We start from the raw sequence: 21,661 nt of genomic DNA, 5'->3' as shown, positions 1-21,661 counted from the left end.
TTGACACGACATTCTCTTCTACATCAGCTTCCTACCTCGTTCCCAACAAACGATATTAAAAGAGACAACTCTCCAACAAGCTGTATATTAAATGTAATGATTTCAACTTCCCTATTGTGAACGTTCGATTCCATGCTAGGAACACCCCTGCATCCCAAACCTATAGTGTTAACATGTTGCAGTTGATTCGATGTTCAAGGATTTGTTCCCAATGTCAGTAATATCGTGCAACAAGTAAGCAACTGACAAAGAAACTGGGTTATAGAAATGCAGGTTGAAGACGATCATGAGATAATGATGTGGCAGCGATAGTGAAAAATACAATGTTTCTACAATTCCTTGTGCGGGATGAAGTTTGACGTAGTTGAAGCTCATTAGTACACCTATTGGTTCTTTTTCTCCTTGTACTTTTCCAGGAGTCTTCACGTAAATCTTTTCTTCATATTTTGCCCTAGTTTCATTAAACATAGGATTGAACTATGATTCCACTGGCTTGTCGATATTTCTGTTTTAGGTTTGTAAATAAGACCATAGTGGTCTACGAAGACCAAAGATAAAAAAAACTTGACTTGGTCTGGATACTAGTGGTAAACAAAGTGCTCTGACGGCCATTCTTTAAAAATCAACTGATGTTGCTGAATATATTGAGGTGTGACCATAATCTAATAATTTTGTAACATATTTACCTTAGTTATAATGTGAAAAACAAAGATCAACTGGCAACGTGATCAAAGGGTCATATGGAGAGATACGACAGTGTAACACGATACCTCTTCCTAATAAACTAGACCTACTTCAAACGAAACTGAAAACTTAAGAACAAGACCTACTTCAAAGGACGGGAATAAACACTAAACATGAAGTGGAAACATTCTTGAACAAGACGTGCCTCAAACAACAGAAAGAAGACGCTAAGAATGAATGAAGAAATTCATGAACGATATCTGCCTCAGATGATTCGATCAAGACATAAAAAACCTAAGGCGATCGGAGCAAGACACTTAAGTTTGAGCAAGTCCTACATCAAACGACGGGAGACAGACACGCGATAAAGTTGAGACATTCTGAAAACAAGAGGCCTAGTGGCCTTGACAGTCTCCTAAGATGAGCAATATTGATTATAAAGGTTAAAGGGCAGCTTTTAAGTGTCATGGAAAAGAAATTGTGACATTGATGATAGCAAGTCAGTGTCAATTCAATATCTGCGTACCATCAAAACTGTCATCCTATAATAAAGAATCCCTAAAAAGTTTTATCCAGAGGAAAATAACGTTATGCTAAAATGTTTTCTATAAAATTTAAAGTAACTGAGAAGAAGACTTTTGAAATCCAAGGCCATGGAATTCACTTTTTCGGAAAAGCTTCTATCCACCTAGAACATTTGATTCTACCATTTCTGGGTGTTGAGAAGAAGACTTTTGAAATCCGTGTCAATCTGACCCATTTTGGCCCCGCCCCAGCCCCCTATGCGACGGGGGACAGTATTATTCACTATTTTGGTTCATCTTAGGCCAGGAAATGTTTCTGTAAAATTTCATCAAAATCGGTTCTAGGGTTTTTGGGAAGTCTAAAATGTTAAGTTGTTACGCATGACGCCGGAGGTGATCGGGATAGGTCAGCATCAAACTTTGTCTCATATGACCAAAACCGACCAACTTCAAATGGTTAGCCCTAGATACTAACTATAAATGGAAGATATTCCCTTACAATATCTATCGCATACAACATATTAGTATAAATATTAGTAGTGAAGTGAAGACATTCCTGAGATACACCTACCTAAAATGACTGGTGCTTAGAAACACCTACCTCAAACGACTGAACCTGAGATACACCTACCTCAAACGACTGAACCCGAGATACACCTACCTCAAACGACTGAACCTGAGATACACCTACCTCAAACGACTGAACCTGAGATACACCTACCTCGAACGACTGGACCAGAGATACACCTACCTCAAACGACTGGACCTGAGATACACCTACCTCAAACGACTGGACCACCTACCTCAAACGACTGGACCTGAGATACACCTACCTCAAACGACTGGACCTGAGATACACCTACCTCAAACGACTGGACCTGAGATACACCTACCTCAAACGACTGGACCAGAGATACACCTACCTCAAACGACTGGACCAGAGATACACCTACCTCAAACGACTGGACCTGAGATACACCTACCTCAAACGACTGGACCAGAGATACACCTACCTCAAACGACTGGACCTGAGATACACCTACCTCAAACGACTGGACCTGAGATTTACCTACCTCAAACGACTGGACCCGAGAAACACCTACCTCAAACGATTGGACCCGAGAAACACCTACCTCAAACGACTGGACCTGAGATTTACCTACCTCAAACGACTGGAACTTGAGTGCCACAGAGTAGTCTTCCTCTACAGAGATTTTCCAGACGCACTCTTTGTTCGGTTTGTAGTCATCAGGATAGTTCGGACTAGTCAGTTGTCCATTCTCCTTGTAGATCTCACCGCCACAAATCGCTAAATATAACAAAGAGGTGAATTAGTGAAAACAAGATGCGTCGAATGTGTTTCCAACAACAGGTGGAATTCAAGACACAAAGATTTGTACATCATCTGTTTTATTTAGTATACCAATGACCTTAAACTTTGACCTTTGTACCTTCATTGTTTCCGTGTGATGAACCCAAGGGAACTCTTGGTGTCCCACGGAAACCTGTTTTCATGTACATGTAGTTGCAATGACTTTAATTTTATCCACAAGCCAATCAAAATATACAATTCACGCCGAATCTCCAACGCGAAGTACACAGTATGTGGAACGCAATACCAGTAAACAGCATAGAATCAAACACTTATGATCTAATATGGCTGGAAACACTGGTAAAATTAATTCATTTCAACCATTCTGAGAACATCGCAAACCACTGGATTATACCAGCCCAACGGACAAACGATGCTCCTCGGAAATCCTTTGGATGATGTTTAACTGACATCGAAAAACCTCCAACCGTTGACCTTACCTTCATACTGTGCGCTAAAGCCTGTCCCCTGACCTCTGCTTGACCTGAACTCCAACCACATGCGACTGTCCGAGGATGTGAGAGTTGGTGGAATTCGATCGCCACAGTAACGACCTGAAACAACTTTATTTCGTTACTCACCTAAAATTCCGCTGTATTTCAAAGAAGATGACTGGTTGTAGTTCTTGCAGGAACGCGTTCTGGATCTTCAATTACTTTTATACATTGTACATATAATCACTATCAAGTAACGCAATTGCATTTTCTCATTCGTATATGTGTTAATGACATCATACTTTTCAGCAGCCATTTTGGACTCTTTGTACCACACATTACTGACTCTATACCTTTGAGTGTCCGTTTCTGGACTCTTTGTACCACTACTTATTGACGCTATACCTTTCAGTGTCTGGTTTCGGACTCTTTGTACCACACATTACTGACCCTATACCTTATTGTCCGTTTTCGGCTCTTTGTACCACACATTACTGACCCTATACCTTTCAGTGTCCGTTTTCGGACTCTTTGTACTACACATTACTGACCCTATACCTTTCAGTGTCCGTTTTTGGACTCTTTGTACCACTCATTACTGACCCTATACCTTTCAGTGTCCGTTTTTGACCCCTTGTACCTCTCATTACTGACCCTATACCGTTCAGTGTCCGTTTTCGGACTCTTTGTACCACTCATTACTGATCCTAAACCTTTCAGTGTCCGTTTTTGACCCCATGTACCTCTCATTACTGACCCTATACCTTTTAGTGTCCGTTTTTGACCCCATGTACCTCTCATTACTGATCCTAAACCTTTCAGTGTCCGTTTTTGACCCCATGTACCTCTCATTACTGACCCCATACCTTTTAGTGTCCGTTTTTGACCCCATGTACCTCTCATTACTGATCCTAAACCTTTCAGTGTCCGTTTTTTGACTCTTTGTACCTCTCATTACTGACCCTATACCTTTTAGTGTCCGTTTTTGACCCCATGTACCTCTCATTACTGATCCTAAACCTTTCAGTGTCCGTTTTTGACCCCATGTACCTCTCATTACTGACCCCATACCTTTTAGTGTCCGTTTTTGACCCCATGTACCTCTCATTACTGATCCTAAACCTTTCAGTGTCCGTTTTTTGACTCTTTGTACCACTCATTACTGACCCTAAACCTTTTAGTGTCTTTTCGGATCCTTTGCAGCACTAATTACTAACCCTATACCTTTTAGTGTCCGTTTTTTGGACTCTTTGTACCACTCAATACTGACCCTATACCTTTGAGTGTCCGTTTTCAGATTCTTTGCACCACAAATTATTAACCTCGTGCATTTTGGTATACCACTTACCACTACAGGTCAGAACATGGCAATGCTATAAAACACAATTTTATAAACTGTGGCAATAAAATTCTAGTGAACAAGAATGAGCTCATTTCACTAAAATAGAACATGATAATGGACGATTGCCAACCTGACGTTGTAACATTGCTGCACCAGGTGTCGTAATGCTGTCCTACAAAGTACATTATAAGTTACAAGAAATGCATCAGATGTGCATTCTTAGATGCCAAGTTTATGTAGTACCTCATGGTATCGCACAGATCGGAACTCGGCGGTCTATAGTGGGGAGCTTAATTTACAAAGACGAACTATCGAGATAGAAGTGTCTAGACAGAGTAATAGTGCAGTAAGGAGTTGTCGTCAGATCGTACATATTCACGGAAATATTTCTAACTTCTACACACAACTTCTTCTTCTTCGCTATTAAATCGACTCTGTATGTTGCGATCTACATCTTTGTGTCGAACAACTTATATAAAAGTGTCCAGATTAGCTATAGTGTTTGTCTCGTGTATTGTATGGTTTTAAAAAAGAATTCCGTGTCGATTACCTATAGTTTTTGTCTCGAGAGTTTTAAGGTATAAACAAACAATTTCGTGCCCCAATTTATATCCGTCCGCCTACAATTTTGCTTTCTGTTGCTGAAACTCTTCCGCCTACATGTAACATTGTTGTCCTGTGTACAATCGTATTTGTTGTTTCCTGTTGCTGAAACTGTAGCATCCACTACTACTTCGTCAGTCTGCAGCCCTGAACGTGTCGGTCGTGAACATAAACTTGACAGTATCTTTTATGCTTTTTTTTTATCGCGCAGAGATTTTCTGTTATTTGTTTTATCAGAGAGAGAGAATGATTTTAATTGCCCGTCCAACACTTTCTAACCCGTTTCAGAGTATTTTATTGATACTTAATCCTGGCAAAAAGTACAACACCCATAATACTGCAATCATTTGTAGGTTTTTATGGTTAGAGGAATCCATGACGGACTTGTGAGTCAACTTTTCAGATCGATGGAGTCCTGTCAATGTTACGATGGATATACCCTGCCACTTACGCGTCTAAACCTGTCCATTTAGCACGATACATCGCCCCTCCACCAGCCGTTAAATGCTCTCATCCATTGTTACATTCAACCGACCTCACACACAATTGACCAGGACACGCTGTACCAATGGTAATGTTGGAGAAACATTGTAATCAGCCTGTATTTCCGATATAGTCATTAGATACAAGGTTCTAAATCACCGCATCGCTGTTGTTCAGCCACGCTACATAACACAGACAGCATCATAACTGACTTGGGTTACTCTTTTCCTGTCTGTCATACAATTACGCTTCATTATGCTATAAACTCTACAAATGAACAATTATCAGGTCAGAATTGCTAATGTTTATCCTGTAGAACGTAGGATTATTTTCAGATCTGTCCGGAAAAGATTTAAACATATCTGTTGCTAAAAATCGAAGTTTACTTTTTCCAAATTTCCAACAACAAGAAACGAAATGGCCTGTATCGTCAAGCTTGTATGTATATTTTACGCCCTTGTTAAAGACTGGATTGTCTGTAGGGTAATTAAGGTAGATGACGTAATCAATATGTCTATAATGATATCTGCTGTGACACGGCCTCAGTCACAGCACAGGAAATTATAACCATGTTAATCAAGTAGTCCGATCAATTAGCAATGGTTTTATTGATTTTTGATATTGATAATCTATATATATATATATTGATTTTTGTGTATATAATTTTCTTGTTAAGGGTAAGAAAATTGTCAAAGTAGCGTTATAATCTAGTCAGAAACAACATAACAGATATGTTCTTTGCGTGTTTTCAACATCGTTCCAATTGATTGTGTTGTGATCATGCTGGATTATCTGACTACTCATTAAAATATTTGACCGCAAGTTATGTTTATTTACCGTCAGAGGGTTCAACGGAAATAAAACGAGTCTAACAAAACAATGATAAAAACTGGACTTTGTGAAATAAATCGAGAATTTAAATGTGTTACGTCACCATTCTCCATATCTACGATACATTACGATAAAATGTGTTACGTCACCATTCTCCATATCTACGATACATTACGATAAAATGTGTTACGTCACCATTCTCCATATCTACGATACATTACGATAAAATGTGTTACGTCACCATTCTCCATATCTACGATACATTACGATAAAATGTGTTACGTCACCATTCTCCATATCTACGATACATTACGATAAAATGTGTTACGTCACCATTCTCCATATCTACGATACATTACGATAATCTGAGAGATGGACGAGCGGACAAAAGACACTGTAGCAAGACATAGACTCGGATTGGATAATAAGGTGAACTTATTTGGACAGCCTGAGAATACGTTTATAGCTTCAAATATGTTACAATAATCAATAGGCAACAGACAATACCAATAGGACATAAAACAAATATATAATTAGGTATAAACATGTAATACTACAGGTGTATCATAAGATAAAACTGACCAAGAAGAGGAGATCTGATGTAGTGACCATCTCGGATTTCCAGGTAGTCTGTTTCACAGCCCACTGTTTCTGGAATGTCAACGGCGGTGAAATTAAGAACGATCTTCTCCCCGTGGGTCGCCGATATTCTCCAGTGACACATCTCCGCCTCGTTTGCATTAGGTGTGTGGGAAAATTCCGCTATAGATTCCTGAAGGGTTCTGCCGCATTCTAAAACGAGACAATGTTCAACTCTTTAATCATTTACATGTCACTGACATATGTAGATATATGTAACTCTGAAAACGACACATGTCAATCCTTTATTCTAATTCAACTATCTTTTGCGTGCGTAAGACGGTAGCGTCGCACGCTGGGTACCGACGTGGGATTTCTGTACCCCAAGTGGAACCTTAATTGGAAAAGAAGGATACAAATGTCAAAGTTGTGTTGACAAACATCTATGTCGTGTGGTGTGTTTAAAAGACCTATCGTTAGACATTACTCTGAGAAGTATAATCTACCTAGGAGTCTGTATTAATTAATCCAGCATCACAACAGTTCGATGTTTATAACTCAGTTTGCAAAAGAAATGCTGCTCCCTGTTTTGTTTGTTTTCGTAAACAGTATAAATTTCACGGATATGTATACATCTGTATTCATTAGATTTATACATTAGATATAATTTATATAGAACAGACGTTCGTACATATTGTTAAAACCTAGAAAACAAACATATTATTTATGTTACTGAGAGTATCTACCGTACATGTTGGTTTATATTGTTGCATGTTCTCTAGAATATCTACCGTACATTTTGGTCTATATTGTTGTATGTTCTCTAGAATATCTACCGTACATTTTGGTCTATATTGTTGTATGTTCTCTAGAATATCTCTAGAATATCTACCGTACATGTTGGTCTATAATGTTGTATGTTCTCTAGAATATCTACCGTACATGTTGGTCTATAATGTTGTATGTTCTCTAGAGTATCTACCGTACATGTTGGTCTATATTGTTGTATGTTCTCTAGAGTATCTACCGTACATTTTGGTCTATATTGTTGTATGTTCTCTAGAGTATCTACCGTACATTTTGGTCTATATTGTTGTATGTTCTCTAGAATATCTACCGTACATGTTGGTCTATAATGTTGTATGTTCTCTAGAATATCTACCGTACATGTTGGTCTATAATGTTGTATGTTCTCTAGAATATCTACCGTACGTATATAAACGCATATTAAGAAAATAAGACTATTGTATCTATCCTGGTACATGTTTTTTATCTAACGAGAAACGACGACATAAGTGAACTTTCTATTGCGACTATATCGGTAACATCTGAAACCGTTCATAACAGTAATCTACGTATCTCGACATATGAACGATCCATGTCACCTGACCATATAAGTAATCTCTTGATCTTTACCATATTAGTAATCTGTGTACCTCGACATATAAAAAAATTCTATCGCATGACAATATTACTAATCTCTTTATCTCGACCATATCAGTAATTTCTTTATCTCGACTTATATTAGTAATGTATGTATCTCGATATATAAATGATCTCTAGCACCTGACTATACCCAGAAGATTTCTTGAGTGATTATGTCAGCCATATGTCAAACCTGTTTAGTAAGTTTGTCTGTCTGATAATGAAGACCGACCGTGTTATGTTTGATTTACCAACAGAAAGCAGGTGAGCTGTAAAGCATGTATTTGATGTCTGGTCTGGAGCTGAGCTCACTCCTGTGCAGACAACAGGTGCTAATGACTATGCAAAAATACAGCTAATGCCAGACGACTAAAACATATCCCTCTCTCACACCTCACTTCCTATTACCTTTCATGCCTTACTCCCTTCCCCATTTCATCCCCTCCCTGACTCCCTTCACTTTAATATTCCCTCCCTGACTCCCTTTTTAATATTCCCTCCCTGACTCTCTTCACTTTAATATTCCCTCCCTGACTCCCTTCACTTTAATATTCCCTCCCTGACTCCCTACACTTTAATATTCCCTCCCTGACTCCCTTCACTTTAATATTCCCTCCCTGACTCCCTTCACTTTAATATTCCCTCCCTGACTCCCTTCACTTTAATATTCCCTCTCTGACTCCCTTAACTTTTACCTCCCCTGACTCTCCTCCCTATAACCACCCTCCCTGACTCTCCATCCTATAACCACCCTCCCTGACTCTCCTCCCTATAGACATCCTCCCTGACTCCCCTCCCTATAACCATCCTCCCTGACTCCCCTCCATATAACCACCCTCCCTGACTCGCCTCCCTATAACCATCCTCCCTGACTCCCCTCCCTATAACCACCCTCCCTGACTCTCCTCCCTATAACCACCCTCCCTGACTCCCCTCCCTATAACCACCCTCCCTGACTCCCCTCCCTATAACCACCCTCCCTGACTCCCCTCCCTATAACCACCCTCCCTGACTCCCCTCCCTATAACCATCCTCCCTGACTCCCCTCCCTATAACCACCCTCCCTGACTCCCCTCCCTATAACCACCCTCCCTGACTCCCCTCCCTATAACCACCCTCCCTGACTCCCCTCCCTATAACCACCATCCCTGACTCTCCTCCCTATAACCACCCTCCATGACTCCCCTCCCTATAACCACCCTCCCTGACTCCCCTCCCTATAACCACCCTCCCTGACCCCCTTTCCTTTACTTTCCCTCTCTGACTCTCTTCCCTATTAGTTTCCCTCCCTGAATCCCATCCCTATCTTCTCACCCGATTACCACCTCTCCCTTACCCCACCTGCTTTTTCATTCAACATTCCTAGTTCACAGAAGTCAGTCACCCCTATGACATCTAAAACAGCAGCTCTTCAGTTTTATCAAAGGATGGTAAGTAACATTGAGTTTTGAAGTTTATATCGTATCGCTCATACGAAACTAAACAGCTGCTCTGATTACTTGAGACAAATACACTTTTATTGAACGATGATTTATCTCTCGCCTTCTGTGTAAGTCGGTGCAGTTACATCCGCAAAACATCGTGTTTAAATTGCAATTAAGTCAGTCAAACTAGAGGGATGTTTACCCCATCCTGACTCCAACATCTGGTTCAGCTACGTCACCGCCACTGCCTTTATCATACACATATCATCCTTTTTATTTGTTACTTAATGATCGTTTAAAAAAGATCATATCCTCCATCAATAAATCAGGAGGCGTGTTTGAAATGATACACAAGGTGTGCTGACTCATACGGAACCTTTCCTTCCACACGTCAGGTGGATTAGAGCGCACCACTTACGAACTGTATCGACATGCTAAAGGTGTAGAATGGCTTCGCAGATAGTTTTACTTGTGATCATGTCATCCTGGCGTCGCAGTTTCAGCGGTTCTATGCTAACTCTAACGTACTATTTAAATCTCTGCAGCAACAAATACGTCAGGATGCAACATTTATCACCATTCCTCCCGACATAATCTTCACAACAGTAAAAACCTGAAGCTTTTGCAGACAGAAAGTATTTTTTACTTGGGAGCGACAGACAAAATACGTTTTTGACTTGGGAGCGACAGACAGAATTTGTTTTTTACTTGGGAGCGACAGACAAAATAAGTTTTTGACTTGGGAGCGACAGACAAAATGAGGCTTTGACTTCGGACCGACAGGCAGAATATGTTTTTGACATGGTAGCGACCGACAGAATGATTTGAAATTTATTTTAAACAGACAGAATATGTTTTGGGAGCGACTGTTGTATTAGAGAGCTAGTACTAATCAGGTGTGACATACGTGGTTTAGTGTGAGTTAAGGTTGTCAAAACAGATGATGTAGCTCGCCTGCTGTGTAGGTACATGTTAAAGAGGATGAGAGTTTGATGATGAATGACTGCCAGTTAACACACCATTGCTGATGATAGAACGCTGTTGGGGGTTCTGGACACAAACCTTCACCATCCTACCACACCATGCAGAGCTTTAATTTAATCAGTCTGAGAACATCCGAGTGACGACCTCGACTACAGCTTAATAATTACACTGTCGTTCAATTAAAACAATGACTGAAGCAGTCAGAACTACTACTGAAGCAAGACCTATACACTCTTAAGTTAAGATGTCTTATATTGTGAGGTTCTCCAGAGTACATGTTTGATGTTTAATTTAACATGTCTTATCTTGTTTACTATAGTAGATAGTTAAAGTTGAAATCTTATTACGGAATGTCGAAATATTGAGCTATAGAAAGTCTTATCTATAATCGTATTCATTATCACAATTAGATTAAAATTGCCCGAGTCTCCATGACAGTTAACAAATTTAACACACCAAACATCTGTGTATATCTCCATAATTACAACCACGACATACAGCTCAAAAGCAACACACTGATAACACTTATGTCGGTCCTCTCCTAAATTAATTTGAAAAAATTACACCTTTATCATAACATTTTTTATAAAACTACAACTACAAAAAATACATTAAATGTAATTGTCTGTGATAACATACTTTGACATTTGTATAATTTGATGTAATTGTTTGTGATAACTTACTTTGACATTTGTATAATTTGTTCGCTTGTCTTATGTCCCCGGAACTGAGACGGACTCTTTGTCCTATCTCTGGATACACATCCGTTTTCTGCCTCGGCAGGATAGTGTCTACATAGGTTGCTCTGGCAAATGTGTTGGTGGCATAGTGCATGATACTTCCATAGTCATACTCCTCTCCAAGAGAATTCACTTCACTTTCTGTCAGTTTGTTAAAATTGTATTCCTGACCTGAAAATGAACATGAAAAGATATATTACGGTGCGGTGTTACATTAATAGCTTTCAACATTAAACAGTGCAATTCAATTAGGAAACATATATCAGATCAGATTGGTTGAATGTGTGAATAAACAAGGGCGATAACAACGCACACCATAAACAAGGGCGATAACAACGTACACCATAAACAAGGGCGATAACAACGTACACCATAAACAAGGGCGATAACAACTTACACCATAAACAAGGGCTATAACAACATACACCATAAACAAGGGCTATAACAACGCACACCATAAACAAGGGCGATAACAACGTACATCATAAACAAGGGCTATAACAACGCACACCATAAACAAGGGCGATAACAACGTACACCATAAACAAGGGTGATAACAACGTACATCATAAACAAGGGTGATAATAACGTACACCATAAACAAGGGCGATACCAACGTACACCATAAACAAGGGCGATAACAACGTACACCATAAACAAGGGTTATAACAACGTACACCATAAACAAGGGCTATAACAACGCACTCCATAAACATTGGCAATAACAACGTACACCATAAACAAGGGCGATACCAACGTACACCATAAACAAGGGTGATAACAACGTACATCATAAACAAGGGTGATAATAACGTACACCATAAACAAGGGCGATACCAACGTACACCATAAACATGGGTGATAACAACGCACACCATAAACAAGGGTGATAATAACGTACACCATAAACAAGGGCTATAACAACGCACTCCATAAACATTGGCAATAACAACGTACACCATAAACAAGGCAATAACAACGTACACCATAAACAAGGGCGATACCAACGTACACCATAAACAAGGGTGATAACAACGTACATCATAAACAAGGGTGATAATAACGTACACCATAAACAAGGGCGATACCAACGTACACCATAAACATGGGTGATAACAACGCACACCATAAACAAGGGTGATAATAACGTACACCATAAACAAGGGCGATACCAACGTACACCATAAACATGGGTGATAACAACGCACACCATAAACAAGGGTGATAATAACGTACACCATAAACAAGGGCGATACCAACGTACACCATAAACAAGGGTGATAATAACGTACACCATAAACAAGGGCGATACCAACGTACACCATAAACAAGTGTTATAACAACGCACACCATAAACAAGGGCTATAACAACGCACACCATAAACAAGGGCGATAACAACGTACACCATAAACAAGGGCGATAACAACGTACACCATACACAAGGGCGATAACAACGTACATCATAAACAAAGGCTATAACAACGCACACCATAAACAAGGGCGATAACTACGTACACCATAAACAAGGGCGATAACAACGCACACCATAAACATTGGCAATAACAACGCACACCATAAACAAGGGCGATAACAACGTACACCATAAACAAGGGTGATAACAACGTACACCATAAACAAGGGCGATAACAACGTACATCATAAACAAAGGCTATAAAAAAGCACACCATAAACAAGGGCGATAACAACGCAAACCATAAACATTGGCAATAACAACGTACACCATAAACAAGGGCGATAACAACGTACATCATAAACAAGGGCGATAACAACGTACGCCATTAACAAGGGCGATAACAACGTACACCATAAACAAGGGCTATAACAACGTACACCATAAACAAGGGCGATAACAACGCACACCATAAACAAGGGCGATAATAAAGCACATCATAAACAAGGGCTATTACAACGTACATCATAAACAAGGGCGATAACAACGTACACCATAAACAAGGGCGATAACACAAGGGCGATAACAACGTACATCATAAACAAAGGCTATAACAACATACACCATAAACAAGGGCGATAACTACGTACACCATAAACAAGGGCGATAACAACGCACACCATAAACATTGGCAATAACAACGTACACCATAAACAAGGGCGATAACAACGTACACCATAAACAAGGGTGATAACAACGTACACCATAAACAAGGGCGATAACAACGTACATCATAAACAAAGTCTATAACAAAGCACACCATAAACAAGGGCGATAACAACGCACACCATAAACATTGGCAATAACAACGTACACCATAAACAAGGGCGATAACAACGTACATCATAAACAAGGGCGATAACAACGTACGCCATTAACAAGGGCGATAACAACGTACGCCATTAACAAGGGCGATAACAACGTACGCCATAAACAAGGGCTATAACAACGTACACCATAAACAAGGGCGATAACAACGTACACCATAAACAAGGGCGATAACAACGCACACCATAAACAAGGGCGATAACAACGCACATCATAAACAAGGGCTATTACAACGTACATCATAAACAAGGGCGATAACAACGTACACCATAAACAAGGGCGATAACAACGTACACTATAAACAAGGGCGATAACAACGTACACCATAAACAACGGCGATAACAACGTACACTATAAACAACGGCGATAACAACGTACACCATAAACAAGGACGATAACAACGTACACCATAAATAAGAGCACGATCGTAATTTTTGAACTCAAATGTTAACTGAGGATTAAATTGCGACAATGATTGAATTTCTAGCTGACATTATTGTGAAACGTTTGTAAATTCTACCAACGGACTTTCGGAACCATGGGGATGAATTTACAACAGAGCTGATTCAAAACAGGGCACTAAGACTTTGCCAACTCAGTCAATTTCACGTTCAGATATATTGATTATGTTTTTGCGTTTAAATAGCTGATATGGAATCATGGGAACGACAGTCTCTTCTTCATCTGCCGTCTATCTCGGTATTCTTCTACAACGAAACAACTGGGATAGGTATCTATCAAGCTGTATAATCGTGGTATTTTGCTTGCTCTCTTGTGAATTTTCCGTTTCTAGATATCATCAACTCTGCTTTTCAATACTTTGTAGCAATGTCTCGATATTCAAGGGTTTGTTTCCGATTTCATGCTTTCAGTGGACAGCTCACAGATAAATGTAAGTTGAGAAGTATTCGGCTTCGCTGTACCAAGAGACACGTAGAAGTTTTCGATGACCGTTAGTAAGCCTGGTGATTTCGATGTTTTTAAATTTGTTCTCAATGAGAACATGTTGTTACTTGATCTGACCCAAGATATACACGCCGGGTGTCAACAGTGAAATCAAAGACCTATCCAGAACTCTAAGTCTTATTCTCTTTGTACTTTTCAAATGTAAATATTTATTTGATTAATATTTTAGTCTTTTTTTCCGTATGGGTTTTTAGATAACGATTTTATTAATTAGTTGACATGTCGTACCGCGATAGTATCGCCTATCGCTTTTATTTGACAAAATATTTTCAGAATCAGACAATAAAAGCGTTCCTCCGCTTTGAAAGAGGGTAAGGTACTGTCAAGTTGAAACAAGAAATCTTCTTACGGAATTAATTATCAATTATGTATTTAAAGAGATGGTAAGAGTTAATCAAAAGTTATTTTAAACTTTCAAAGTGAACATATTACCACTTCTTGACAACAATGTCATAATAAGAATGCAAACCTAATTCAGTGGACTTAAAAACTTGAATATACAAATGTAGGTCTCCATAAGTCACTAGATATATAGTTGTACGTATCATAAAAAACGTTGTCAATGTGGACAGCTGTTAACAGTGAAAAATAATCCACAATAAACAATGGAGTGAACAATCTGCATCATAAACAATGGAGTGAACAATCTGCATCATAAACAATGGGGTGAATAATCTGCATCATAAACAATGGGGTGAACAATCTCCATCATAAACAATGGGGTGAACAATCGCCATCATAAACAATGGAGTGAACAATCTGCATCATAAACAATGTGGTGAATAATCTGCATCATAAACAATGGGGTGAACAATCTCCATCATAAACAATGGAGTGAACAATCTGCATCATAAACAATGGGGTGAATAATCTGCATCATAAACAATGGGGTGAACAATCTCCATCATAAACAATGGGGTGAACAATCTGCATCATAAACAACGGGTTGAACAACCTCCATCATAAACAATGGGGTGAACAATCTCCATCATAAATAATGGGGTGAACAATCTGCATCATAAGCAAAGTAGTTTACAAACAAACTTTATCATCAGCAGAGGAGTGCTTCTTAATCTCACTGTGTCTTATAAAGCTCTAAAACCTGATCCAGAATCAAAGAACGAAACACTTTCATTGTTCATACACACGAATATTCTCTTTATATAATAAAGTGTTATCCTACACCTTGATCGACGTCAACTATTCTGATCTCGTGGTCCATCTATTATCCAGTAATTGTTTAACATGTGTTATTCTGTGTTTTATTATAAAATTTGATATCGCTGATCCACAACATACATGATCTTGTCAGAATGATTCTACTAAATGTTTCCATACTTACCAGGCATGATGTTTTTGTATATAATCTGGACATGGTCATCTCTATCCGGTCGTGTATGTTCATGCCAAAATCCAATCACGTGTCCCAGTTCGTGAACAACTATTCCAAATTTGTCACAGTTCTTTCCGATAGATATCGCTTGTGCTCCACTTCCTCTTTTTCCAACAAAGGAACAGCACCTGCAAACACAAACACAAATAATTAATATGATAATCCATATTTGGCAAAAACGTATCTTAACTCCAAATAATTATGAGTTGGGGTATGATGGCTGTTATGTATACATATATAGAGCAGATAGTAGTTGTGGGATATAAAGACCACGTGTATATATACATAGACCTGTTAGTAGTGGTGGGATATAAAGACCTCGGGTATATATACATAGACCTGTTAGTAGTGGTGGGATATAAAGACCTGGTGTATATATACATAGACCTGTTAGTAGTGGTGGGATATAGACCTCGTGTATACATACATAGACCTCCTGTTATAGTGGTGGGATATAAAGACCTCGTGTATATATACATAGACCTGTTAGTAGTGGTGGGATGTCAAGACATCGTGTATATATACATAAACCTGTTAGTAGAGGTGGGATATAAAGACCTCGTGTATATATACATGGACCTGTTAGTAATGGTGGGATATAAAGACATCGTGTATATATACACAGACCTGTTAGTAGTGGTGGGATATAAAGAACTCGGGTATATATACATAGACCTGTTAGTAGTGGTGGGATATATAGACCTCGTGTATATATACATATACCTGTTAGTAGTGGTGGGATATAAAGACCTCGGGTATATATACATGGACCTGTTAGTAGTGGTGGGATATAGACCTCGTGTATACATACATAGACCTGTAAGTAGTGGTGGGATATAAAGACCTCGGGTATATATACATAGACCCGTTAGTAGTGGTGGGATATAAAGACCTCGGGTATATATACATAGACCTGTTAGTAGTGGTGGGATATATAGACCTCGGGTATATATACATAGACCTGTTAGTAATGGTGGGATATAAAGACCTCGGGTATATATACATAGACCTGTTAGTAGTGGTGGGATATAAAGACCTCGGGTATATATACATAGACCTGTTAGTAGTGGTGGGATATATAGACCTCGTGTATACATACATAGACCTGTTAGTAGTGGTGGGATATAAAGACCTCGTGTATATATACATAGACCTGTTAGTAGTGGTGGGATATAAAGACCCCGTGTATATATACATAGACCTGTTAGTAATGGTGGGATATAAAGACCCCGTGTATATATACATAGACCTGTTAGTAGTGGTGGGATATAGACTTCGTGTGTATATATACATAGACCTGTTAGTAGTGGTGGGATATAGACCTCGTGTGTATATATACATAGACCTGTTAGTAGTGGTGGGATATAAAGACCTGGTGTATACATACATAGACCTGTTAGTAGTGGTGGGATATAAAGAACTCGTGTATATATACATAGACCTGTTAGTAGTGGTGGGATATAAAGACCTGGTGTATACATACATAGACCTGTTAGTAGTGGTGGGATATAAAGAACTCGTGTATATATACATAGACCTGTTAGTAGTGGTGGGATATAAAGACCTGGTGTATACATACATAGACATGTTAGTAGTGGTGGGATATAAAGAACTCGTGTATATATACATAGACCTGTTAGTAGTGTTGAATGGATATATCGGATTATTTGAAAAAAGATGAATAATGATAGTCAAAATTTCTAAAGGCCTCCGTATTCAAATGGTGTCCAGCAGTCTATTGGTAGTATTTATGCAATACAACTATAATTCAAATCAGGAGTAGTTGAATTTAACATGCTCTTAAACAGGTGCGAACACTTGCTGATCAAATCAAATAAATATGTCATTATCTGACTTTAATGGTCAACACTTTTGCCCTTCTGATTAAATCTCTATTCTGCTGTTCATCACAGAAATGAAAGGCACATGTGTAACAGATGAAGGGAATCCGTCTCAACTACGTCCTGACAGATTTCTTACACAGATCATCAAAGTGTGATTGAGTAATATGTACAGGTATACATAAATAACATCCTCGACCAAACATTCTAATGTGTTTACAAACCCCATCCAACTGGCTACACGCCAATCAAAGCAGTGTACTACACTCTCAAACCATATAGAAATAAGCTTCTCTTTGGTATAAAAACTAAACCAAAAACTTGCAACTAGACCGAGTTATGGTGCCTCCCGCGAATACGGAGCCAGCAGCAAGTACATATCAATGTATTACTGAAATCTGTTTAACACGTGTTTATGATATTGCACGTGTTTTACATTAAAATCAGTTTCATTTAATTGCAATAAATGTGGATCTCTGAATTTCTTATTGCTAAAGCGTAACACTTCTAGACGACTAACATTCACTATATCCTTTATAAAATATTAACTTTAGATTTACTTGTAGAATACAAGTAACCTTCCCTCTAGATATATAAAATCTTGACCTTCAGTCTATATCCTTCTAGGTATCATTCATAGAACACACCGACCTTCCATGTAGACATCTTTTATAGAATACTAACCTTCCGTTTGAGATTGCTTAGTCAACTATAACTAAACTAGAGCATATATAAACCAGCGCCTGTTAGTCAACTACAACTAAACTAGATCATAACTTAACCTGAGCTTGCTAAGTCAACTACAACTAAACTAGAGCATAACTTAACCAGAGGCTGTTAGTCAACTACAACTAAACTAGATCATAACTTAATCTGAGCTTGCTAAGTCAACTACAACTAAACTAGAGCATAACTTAACCAGAGGCTGTTAGTCAACTACATTTAAACTAGAGCATAAATAAACCAGAGGCTGTTAGTCAACTACAACTAAACTAGAGCATAACTTAATCTGGGCTTGCTAAGTCAACTATTACTAAACTAGAGCATAACTTAACCTGAGCTTGCTAAGTCAACTACAACTAAACTACAGCATAACTTAACCGCGGCTTGCTAAGTCAACTACAACTAAACTAGATCATAACTTAACCTGAGCTTGCTAAGTCAACTACAACTAAACTAGAGCATAACTTAACCAGAGGCTGTTAGTCAACTACAGTTAAACTAGAGCATAAATAAACCAGAGGCTGTTAGTCAACTACAACTAAACTAGAGCATAACTTAATCTGGGCTTGCTAAGTCAACTATAACTAAACTAGAGCATAACTTAACCTGAGCTTGCTAAGTCAACTACAACTAAACTAGAGCATAATTTAACCAGAGGCTGTTAGTCAACTACAACTAAACTAGAGCATAACTTAACCGCGGCTTGCTAAGTCAACTACAACTAAACAAGAGCATAATTTAACCAGAGCCTTTAGTCAACTACAACTAAACTAGAGCATAACTTAACCGCGGCTTGCTAAGTCAACTTTAACTAAACTAGATCATAACTTAACCTGAGCTTGCTAAGTCAACTACAACTAAACTAGAGCATAACTTAACCAGAGCCTGTTAGTCAACTACAACTAAACTAGATCATAACTTAATCTGAGTTTGCTAAGTCAACTACAACTAAACTAGAGCATAACTTAACCAGAGGCTGTTAGTCAACTACAGTTAAACTAGAGCATAAATAAACCAGAGGCTGTTAGTCAACTACAACTAAACTAGAGCATAACTTAATCTGGGCTTGCTAAGTCAACTATAACTAAACTAGAGCATAACTTAACCTGAGCTTGCTAAGTCAACTACAAATAAACTACAGCATAACGTAACCGCGGCTTGCTAAGTCAACTACAACTAAACTAGATCATAACTTAACCTGAGCTTGCTAAGTCAACTACAACTAAACTAGAGCATAACTTAACCAGAGGCTGTTAGTCAACTAAAGTTAAACTAGAGCATAAATAAACCAGAGGCTGTTAGTCAACTACAACTAAACTAGAGCATAAGTTAATCTGGGCTTGCTAAGTCAACTATAACTAAACTAGAGCATAACTTAACCTGAGCTTGCTAAGTCAACTACAACTAAACTAGAGCATAATTTAACCAGAGCCTGTTAGTCAACTACAACTAAACTACAGCATAACTTAACCGCGGCTTGCTAAGTCAACTACAACTAAACAAGAGCATAATTTAACCTGAGCCTGTTAGTCAACTACATCTAAACTAGAGCATAATTTAACCAGAGGCTGTTAGTCAACTACATCCAAACTAGAGCATAATTTAACCAGAGCCTGTTAGTCAACTACATCTAAACTAGAGCATAAATAAACCGAGGCTTGCTAAGTCAACAATAACTAGCAAGAGCTTGTGAACTGAACGTTGATTAATAATCTGAATGGCAAGAGCAAAATTGAATACTGATGTAGATCATGTTCCCAGACAAACAAACAAGCTAAGACAAACCGCCGCGTGCTTGTGGAATGTCCACCGATCGGCCAATAACGAATCTCAAGGTCAGAGATTCAGACGTAGATATCTTTGTATTACAAGGTAATTTGTTACAGTGGTGTAGCTTGTATGGCTCCGCTGATCAGGTGACATTAGCTATATATCAACGGACTGAAATGTTGAGACAGACCCATTACTGGTGATGATCAGAACTGACCTCATAGTGGACATGTTCCGTCATCCTCCTTAATCCACACCCTACTGAACCCTAATCACTAGTTCTCGAGAATCTACAGTCACTGGACTCGTACAGACGATCCTTCGATCCCATAGGTATCTAAATCATCAGAGTAAAGTGGGTTTACCAAGGTAACAGTTATATCTACACCACCTACTGCAAATGGTAGCAAACGTTAGGTGACGTAAAACCTCTATGACTATGTAGAACAGTGGTAGTTAGGTGGCTATGTAGAACAGTGGTAGTTAGGTGACGTAAAACCTCTATGACTATGTAGAACAGTGGTAGTTAGGTGGCTATGTAGAACAGTGGTAGTTAGGTGGCTATGAAGAACAGTGGTAGTTAGGTGACATAAAACCTATATGACTATGTAGAACAGTGGTAGTTAGGTGGCTATGTAGAACAGTGGTAGTTAGGTGACATAAAACCTATATGGCTATGTAGAACAGTGGTAGTTAGGTGACATAAAACCTATATGGCTATGTAGAACAGTTGTAGTTAGGTGGCTATGTAGAACAGTTATAGTTAGGTGGCTATGTAGAACAGTGGTAGTTAGGTGGCTATGTAGAACAGTGGTAGTTAGGTGGCTATGTAGAACAGTTGTAGTTAGGTGACATAAAACCTATATGGCTATGTAGAACAGTGTAGTTAGGTGGCTATGTAGAACAGTGGTAGTTAGGTGGCTATGTAGAACAGTGGTAGTTAGGTGACATAAAACCTCTAGGGCTATGTAGATCAGTGGTAGTTAGGTGGCTATGTAGAACAGTGGTAGTTAGGTGACATAAAACCTATATGGCTATGTAAAACAGTGGTAGTTAGGTGACATAAAACATCTAGGGCTATGGAGAACAGTGTAGTTAGGTGGTTATGTAGAACAGTTGTAGTTAGGTGGCTATGTAGAACAGTTGTAGTTAGGTGGCTATGTAGAACAGTGGTAGTTAGGTGGCTATGTAGAACAGTTGTAGCTAGGTGGCTATGTAGAACAGGTGTAGTTAGGTGACATAA

The 21,661-nt window shown here is 38.8% G+C and overlaps 1 protein-coding gene across 1 annotated transcript in view; it reads right to left on the bottom strand.

Annotated features, from left to right (window-relative positions):
- Positions 1-21,661, bottom strand: part of LOC132551937 (tolloid-like protein 1) — a 57,018-nt gene that overhangs the window by 6,719 nt on the left and 28,638 nt on the right. The window contains exons 5-9 of the mRNA XM_060216078.1: positions 16,034-16,212; positions 11,369-11,596; positions 6,856-7,065; positions 3,021-3,134; positions 2,372-2,517 (exon numbers count right to left, since the gene is read on the bottom strand). Of these exons, the coding sequence (XP_060072061.1) occupies positions 2,372-2,517; positions 3,021-3,134; positions 6,856-7,065; positions 11,369-11,596; positions 16,034-16,212 (877 nt within the window). The remainder of the gene's footprint in view (positions 1-2,371; positions 2,518-3,020; positions 3,135-6,855; positions 7,066-11,368; positions 11,597-16,033; positions 16,213-21,661) is intronic.

This window comes from Ylistrum balloti, unplaced genomic scaffold, assembly GCF_031769215.1.
Source record: "Ylistrum balloti isolate Yb309-2 unplaced genomic scaffold, AGI_CSIRO_Ybal_v1 Utg370226, whole genome shotgun sequence".
NCBI classification, from domain to species: Eukaryota; Metazoa; Mollusca; class Bivalvia; order Pectinida; family Pectinidae; genus Ylistrum; species Ylistrum balloti.
Note: the sequence above shows the minus strand (reverse complement) of the source record. Positions and strands in the feature narration are given on the sequence as shown.